This window comes from Hoplias malabaricus, chromosome 4, assembly GCF_029633855.1.
Source record: "Hoplias malabaricus isolate fHopMal1 chromosome 4, fHopMal1.hap1, whole genome shotgun sequence".
Classification (NCBI taxonomy): Eukaryota; Metazoa; Chordata; class Actinopteri; order Characiformes; family Erythrinidae; genus Hoplias; species Hoplias malabaricus.
In genome coordinates, this window is record NC_089803.1 from 63,460,670 (window position 1) to 63,469,067 (window position 8,398).

Sequence of the window (8,398 nt, forward strand, 5' to 3'; positions counted from 1 at the left end):
TAATGGAATGTTCTCTCCTGAAATTAAGACTGCGTTTGCTGTTTGGGAGAAAGTTCTGTATATTTACCTTAAAATAATGATCGTGAGGCTCCCCTGACCTGCAATAGAGTGTTCAGTGTCTTTAGTCACTGTTCCTGGGCATATTTGGCCATACAATTGTAGAATCATGGGCTGGAGATCTTTCAGGAGAACTGTGTAATGCTTTATGGCACACAGGAGTTTACCTCGCTACAAGAACAATCTAGCTCGGTTTTCCCAGTAAGGACATTATGGCAGAGGGAGCAAGGAAGAGAAAGAGAGAGAGAAAGACTGTTCAAGAATTAATATTGCAATGACTTTTCTCTTGAGCTGAAACATAAATGAGAAAATAATACAGACACTTTCTTCTTCTTGGAGTAGTAAGTATCATTGGTGCACTTTTTTCATGCATTGTTGTGTTATACGTTTTGTTGATGAAACTGTTAGAATCAGGTTTCAAAGAGTTACTGTGAGGTTTGTGTTTCTAGCTCTAGCTTGATTAGGAAACTGGATTCTTAAGCTAGTTGCTGCGTGATTGTAATAGTTAGAGTACCACCAAAGTTGATTTATATGGGTTTTACCATGTAGTCTACATCATTTTATTTGCTTACACACATTCCCCAGGCTCAACGTGTGTGAACGTATCACTAGAAGCCCTGAGAGCCATTTGTGACTGATGTGAATATCCCTCTGCTCAGAATGTGTGTGTGTGAGAGACTTGATTTCACAACAGCACTGTAAATGTGAATTACACTCAGCAAAAGTGAGAGGAAGCTCAGGAGACAAAAAAGCGTAGCAAAAACATAGTGTTCCTTTAAAGTGCTGGCACAGTCAACTCCAAAAACTAAATATAAAATAAAAAACAATCTATAACTTATTCACATTTTTGAATTGTAAGTTAAACTCTACAAATAATCAGTTATTGTGTATTAAAATATGGAGACATGTGCTGTGTGTAGAGGATGTGTTTCACCTGACTGCAAACAAAACAAATTGTGATAGTGATACAGTGTAAGAGTTTTTATGTGTTACCTGATCCTGCAGCTCTTTGTAGGTGATTATTTGTTTACTGTGGGTGACAGGACTGTCGTGAATAATTGCAGGTTGTTCTCCTCTTCCAGCCTCTACATGGCGGTCCACTGCATTGTAACACATGTTTAATTCTCCCTGAACAAACCTGCGACACAGCAGCAAAAATGTATTAAATGACATGTACAAATATTGACTCATAGAGACTATATTTTGGTAACAAACTGAACACAAATCAGTTTTTATTAACAAAATATGTCATCAATGAGAAGTTTACCATTTAACTACAATTGATTACAGGTTATATATAAAAAAAATGGTATGTATGAATATTTTCTTCGTTTGTCACTGAAATTATTTATACTCAATGTCTAGTGGCTTTTAAAAGCACATAATTGTGTTACATCTGAAATAAAGGTGTTGACACTTGAGAGGTCATTACATAGTCAACAATGTACACACATACACCTTAACCAAACATACTACCTGCTAAATATATCACTACGCCTAGAAATGTACTAATCAACTGAAGCATTACAGTAAGAAAAAAAGAACAAAGTTAGAGATGTCGCCACAAGAAATGTGTGTATATAGGCGTTGTTCCTCACAACAATATATATTCTTGGTACAAATATTTGCATACACACACACACACTCTCTGGCTTTTTATAATCTTTTCCTAGAAGCTGTTGGAAAAGACAATGGACTAGACACACACACACAACAATACATAAACACAGAGGTTTGTAGAATCCTAATTGAACCATAGACACTGCACACACTCTTTACACATGAAGAAAACTTCAAGCACTTGTGTGCCAAGACTCTTATGAGCCCGAGGAGTTAGGTGTGTTCTCCTCGTTCCTGTGTCTGTTTCCTCCGGGTGCTCCAGTTTCCTCTCACAGTCAAAAACACATTGTGGACTAGCTCCTCAGAAGTGTCCATAGGTGTGTGTGTGTGTGAGAGAGAGAGAGAGAGAGAGAGAGAGAGAGAGAGAGAGAGTGTCGCCCTGTGAAGGACTGGTGCCCCCTCCAGTTTGTGTTCATGACTTGTGCTCAGCGATTCCTGATAGGCTCCGGACCCACCATGACCCTGAACTGGGCAAGCGGCTTCAGACAATGAATGAATGAACATGACATTATGTGCAAGTTCTTTTAAAGTAATCACCAGATGTGTGTTAAAACACTAAATATTTATGAGATATTTCACATTATACCCAACTGCCTTAAATGTGGCTTGGTTAAAACTGCACACATTCACCTTTGCCACATGTCCATTGCCTGGTACCTCCTCAACTCGACTCTGCTCTACAAACAGATTTGCTTGTACATTAACCAAATTTGGCACCTAGTACCTAGAACCAAGCACTTTTTTAGTCCCTGTTTGCTCATGGTTCCAACAGAACCGAGTAGGGACTACATGTGACAAGTAAACCTTCTGTTTGGAGCTCCAGGGACCTGGAGGTCGTGGGTTCGATTCCTGCTTCGGGTGACCCTCTGTGAGGAGTGTGGTGTGTTCTCCCTGTGTCCGTGTGGGTTTCCTCCGGGTGCTCCGGTTTCCTCCCACAGTTAAAAAAAACACATGTTGGTAGGTGGACTGGCGACTGTGTGTGTGTGTGTGTTGCCCTGTGAAGGACTGGTGCCCCCTCCAGGGTGTATTCCCGCCTTGCGCCCAATGATTCCAGGTAGGCTCTGGACTCAACATATGAATACAACAAGGGCGTCGAATTAGTTTGGACAGAGGGGATGTGTCCCCACCAATATCCAGCGATTATTGAATTGTCCTAACCAATAATATGATCTGCTCCAAAAAAATAAAATAAAACCCGATCTGTTAAAGTCTCATTAACCTAGATGTGGAAAAAGGGTTCAAACATGTTATCTACTCAAGTCCTATCTCCCCATAACACACATGGCCAGTGTGATTGGCTGTGCCCTTCCCTGCTGTCACTGAGTCTCTGTAGTTTGGTTGTTGGCAGCGCCAAAACTGGAAGGAAAACTTCCCAGTCATAAGCGAGTATTACTGTTCAGGACTCAGGTGCATCGTGGGTGACACACAGGTGTCAAAAGCGAGTGAGGATGGTTGGAAATAAGAAGTATGTGGACAAAAGGAGCTATTTTACAAAGAAACGTGCAAGTCACTTAAAGTCAAGTGCGCTAATGAAATGAGTCCATCATAATAACAGCAGGATCATCGTCTGTAGCTATGAATAACATAGTTTGGACTCTCTTACAGTGTCGTTTTATCACGGTGCAAAGGAAGGAAAGAGAAGCTAAAGAAACAGGAAATTTGTGTGTGTGTGTGTTGGGGGGCCGGGGAACCCTGTACTTTCAAAGCAGAAATGATCAGTAGAAAACAACAACACTACATTCACATGTAAACAAGGTTTTAAACGTCTTGGGAATGTGTGTGACGTTTCTTCAAGAAAACCACTCCAAGTCAGGGAGCTTTAAGGCTCTCACCACCAAACGTGCTGCGAGACGGACACCCGCACTCACCATCTGGGGAACACTTTGTTAGTGTTGTCCAGGGTTTGTTCCCAGCTTTTGAACCAGCATATGGCACGTGCCGCTTCTGCCCAAAATGTCTCGGGCTGGTCTCGCGCCCCCACAAACGCCTCTTCATACGTCGCATGTCGCGCTGAGCCGGAGCCCAGGCCTGAGCTCCACTTCTGCCCCGCGTGTCCCGCTGAAATGTCCCAACTGTGCACGTCCTTGCGCCGCGGGTCACGTGACAGCGAGCGCCCGAGCGCAGGTAAACATGTAGAGCGAGTTGTTGTCACGTTGCACGCACTCTTTAAGCTACTCTGTAAGTAAGGTCTGACTGAAGAAGCCTTAAAGATCCGCATTTTGCTGGAAAAGGGTACGCTTTTGAAAAAAAAAACGCTTTCAGAAAGAGCTATTCCCACTTTCAGCTCCGAGCTCGAGCTGCGGTGACGTTTCTGCAACTTCAACTTTCTCAAAAAAAACAACAACAATAAAAGTGGGTAATCCCTTCTCCCGCCGCTAGGGGCCACTCTCTAAGCCTGAGGTCCGAGCTGTGAACTCAAACACACTGTTAAACTGGGTTTATGAAGCGCGTGTAAATATTTACTGACAGGATTTTAAACATACAGGATAAGGAAAAGCATATGACTATTTGGAAAAGGTGTTGAAACTTGGCCTGGGACAACAACAGATTCCAGCTGTTTTGAAAATCCACCGACAAATCTGTTTAATTCTTGTTTCTCTTTAATATCTTTAGTTGTACTTTAATGTATCTGTAGTTTCTTCTTAATATGTCTACAGTTGTTTCTTTATGTCAATGGAACTTCTCATTTTGTCTTTGTTGTTTCACTTTAATATCTCTGTAAGTATGAAACGTGGTTGTGTTTCTGATAAAGTGTCCCGGGAGTGTAGGTATGAGCTCAGTTTAACTTTAAATACATATTCCACTTCAAGGCATTTTATTTCCCCCTAAATCTTGCCTGTGGGAATCTTTCACACATTTACCATTGTGCCTTTAGGGCAGAGTATACGCAGCTTTACTATAGTCTTCAAAGTCATAAAAGCTATATGAAAAAAAAAATCCAAACAACTTGTTCAACACTGTGCTTTGGCACTTCTCTCCACTCAGATATAAAAGCCTTTGACGTTCTAGATCATCAGCTAAGAGTGTGTGCTGTAGGCTTTAAACCTTGAACAAAAAGCCTCTGTGGTGTGTTTTACACTTCAGGGACCAGGTGAGCAAAAATGAATCAGTAAAGTTAAGAGAATCCACATCATTCCAGTGTGTTTCCTTTTTTTTTTTTATTCTGTACACCAAGGACGTACGGTATAATGATCTTGAACCCCAGAGCCTTCGAAGAACCAAAAAAAAAAAAAATAATTAACAAAAAAGGGTGAAAAAAAACATGAAACAATTCGCTAAGTGAGTGGATCTACTTAGTATTATAGACCACAGCTCTCTCACTCAAGGTATAGAGACTGAAGTAGACAGGAATTCTGAATCTTTTTACAGTCTTTCATCAGGCCTTTGGACAATTTCCCCTTCATCTCAAAGTGCACTACACATCCACACGTTTGTGGACACCCTGTACAATGAGTGAATTCAACTACATTAGAGTGAGCATATTTTCTGTAATCCCTTAGAAATGCATGCATGCTCTGGAACAGCTGCATTTGAGCCTAAGGACTCTTATAGTGCCTGTAGTGTACTGCCAAGTGTTGGGTAGATTGGTATAAAGCCCCACAGCAGTGAGCAGTGGAGCAGTAAAACTTTGTTCTCTGGATTAATGGATCCACAGCCAATGCTTTTGCAATGAGCTGGAGTGTTTGTGATCCCTGACTAATCACACATCATCAGAATCAAACCCTCCTAAAGCTCATGTCAGATATACTATCACATGCTGACAGCAATGTTCCATGTCAGTAGTGGAAATAACTGTTAGCTCTAGCTCCATGGTGGTATCAGAAGAGAAGCAAAACAACACATAGTTATTTTTGTTCTGGAGAACAATTTGTGTGTGTGTGTGCATGTGTGTGTGGCGTGATGAGAGTATGTCTGCCACTCAAAGCGGGTGATGAAAGGGTGTGGAGATGGAGAGAGAAAGTGTGTGTGTGAGAGAGAGAGAAAAAGTGATAGAAATATTTTTGATATTCTCACTTCTCAAAAGGCACTGCACATATGAACTCACACACATACAAACACATACACACTCTGAATTCTGACAGGCTGTGGATGAGTGAAAACACAAGTCAGCTTTAATTCTTTTTCTCATAATTAACTACACCAAAAGAACAGTGTGACATTTTAATATGCATGTGTTCTAATGTGGCACGGCATGGTGGTGCAGCAGGTAGTGTCGCAGTCACACAGCTTCAGGGGCCTGGAGGTTGTCGGTTCAAGTCCCGCTCCGGGTGACTATCTGTGACGAGTTGGTGTGTTCTCCCCGTGTCCGCGTGGGTTTCCTCCGGGTGCTCTAGGTTTCCTCCCAGAGTCCAAAAACACACGTTTGTAGGTGAATTGGTGACTCAAAAGTGTCCGTAGGTGTGTGTGTGTTGCCCTGTGAAGGACTGGTGCCCCCTCCAGGGTGTGTTCCCACATTGCGCCCAATGATTCCAGGTAGGCTCTGGACCCACCGCGACCCTGAACTGGATAAGCGCTTACAGATAATGAATGAATGAATATGTTCTGATGTTGTTACCAGGACTTTAACAGTCACTAAAGCAGTAGAATAAAAATATTAGCATTTTGTTGCTGTCCAGAAACTTTCCAGGAGAAGGACAAAACTGCTTACTTTTCAGTGAAAGTCAGTGTCAAAAGATTGTATTCCATGTAATTGGGAGCATTTCTATTGACACATTCATTGTGAAATTTTTACAAAATGTGGAGGACATTGTTGTGTTCAAATGATGTAGTAAAAATAAAAATCGACACAAATGGAGATATGTTGTTTTGTTGAACAGCGATGATATATACACTCACTGGCCACTGTATTATAAACACCCACCTTGTTCTTTGAGTTGGAAAACCGTTATAGCTTTAAACATCAATTGCAAAATAGATGTTTCCAAAAATGTGGCCAATGGGTGGATCTAAAGGGGTCTGTGGATGTGCACAAAGTGATGGGCGTGGTGCTAAATGGTGAGGTATAAGTTTCTGCTACATATTACCTCTCAGGAGATTTTTGGGAGATTTATTGATAATTCTGATCAAATCCCTGACAGCATCACACAAAAAAATAATACATGACACACCTTTGTCCAGATAAAAATGATACTTATTTACAGTATCATGAGAAAGCTCTTAGTGCGGATGATAAGTGTGAGCTCAGAATGAAACTTTACTGAGATCTGCACTAAAACTCGAGAAAAATCAAAAATGAGATTCATGAGCACTTTTTTTCTCAGATGAAATATCCGAGCAGCATGAGACTTCTCCATCAGATCTCAGAATTGTCCAGGAGAAACTATAGAGCTATTAATGAGAACCTACAGATACAACAGTGATCTCTAATTGGAATTTTTTACTATGGTTTATACTAAATATTTAAAATCCCAGTGTATGTGTTATGTTTTGAATTTCTAAAATATCTCTAAACCTCTGCACTCTATTGGCTGGTAGAGCTTTACTGAATGTGTTTCTCCGTATTTTTCTGTGTTTCTGAACAGCTGCTCGGATTTAGTGTCTGTGTAAATCTGGTGATGATGCACTTTATCAATAGAATTAACATTGAGCCCCACACTGGGTTTACAGCATCTCTCTCTAATCATTTCCCCATTAATCTGCTCTCTCTGTCTTTCTTTGTACTCTCACTCTGTTTGCTTTGCTCTCTCTTACTTCTCTCTCTCTTTCTCTCTGTGTATATTTTCTCTGATTTTCTCTCTCTCCCTCTCTCTCTCTCTCTCTGACTCAGCTAAGCTCAACTGAACTTAATTGAGAGTCTTTCAGCTTGCACTGAAGTTTTTATTCGTTCTCATCAAATCAGGGAGAGAGAGAGAGAGAGAGAGAGAGAGAGAGAGAATAGGAATAAATGTAGAAAGTGAGACAGAAACATTATAAATAGTGAGGATATTTTAACGGATGGAGAGTAAGCTGGTCACCTACGCATGGCCGTGCTGGTTGAGAAATATACCATTTTATCATTTCACTACCAGCTCACTCTCAGCCCACTCTCAGCTGTATATTACTGTATATGTCTAAAAGCCTCCAGGCCCCCCTTATAATGAATGCTTCTTGTTATAAAATTTCAGACATGTGTTGTCTGTAGAGAATGTGTTTACCTATTTTTCTTCAAGGTCTCTCTCTCTCTCATTCTCTCTCTCTCTTCCTCTCACTTGAAAACACCTGTTCATTAAGCCCACACTTCCCTCTGATCTCTCTCTCTCTCTCTCTCTCTCTCTCTCTCTCTCTCTCTCTCTCTCTTAATCCCACTCCATTTTTCTGAAAGCTGAAATGTTTTCCAGAGGCTTGCACTGTGCTCCATATGGTGACGAGAACATAATCTCCCTGTGGCCTCTTTCTATCTGACTTTAAGCCCCTCCCTCCATCCCTCCATCCTTCTATCTACTCTAGTGCTCCACATCTGTCTGCAGCTGATGAGAGAGAGAAAGTGGGAGAGTGACAGAGAGAGAGAGAGAGAGAGAGAGAAAGAGAGAGAGAGAGAGAAAGAGAGAGAGAGAGAGTGACAGAGAGAGAGAGAGAAAGAGAGAGAGAGAGAGAGAAGAGAGAGAGAGAGAGAGAAGAGAGAGAGAGAGAGAGAGAGAGAGAGAGAGAGAGAGAGAGAGAGAGAGAGAGAGAGAGAGAGAGAGAGAGAGAGAGAGAGAGAGAGAGAAGAGAGAGAGAGAGAGTGACAGAGAGAGAGAGAGAA

At 41.4% G+C, this 8,398-nt stretch overlaps 1 protein-coding gene across 1 annotated transcript in view; it reads right to left on the reverse strand.

Annotated features, from left to right (window-relative positions):
* The window catches only part of acss3 (acyl-CoA synthetase short chain family member 3), a 23,131-nt gene extending 19,180 nt beyond the window's left edge, over positions 1 to 3,951 (reverse strand). Inside the window, exons 1-2 of the mRNA XM_066668559.1 lie at positions 3,546 to 3,951; positions 1,051 to 1,195 (exon numbers count right to left, since the gene is read on the reverse strand). Coding sequence (XP_066524656.1) covers positions 1,051 to 1,195; positions 3,546 to 3,895 — 495 coding nt within the window. The 5' untranslated portion in view covers positions 3,896 to 3,951. The remainder of the gene's footprint in view (positions 1 to 1,050; positions 1,196 to 3,545) is intronic.
* Between the last annotated feature and the right edge of the window lie 4,447 nt (positions 3,952 to 8,398).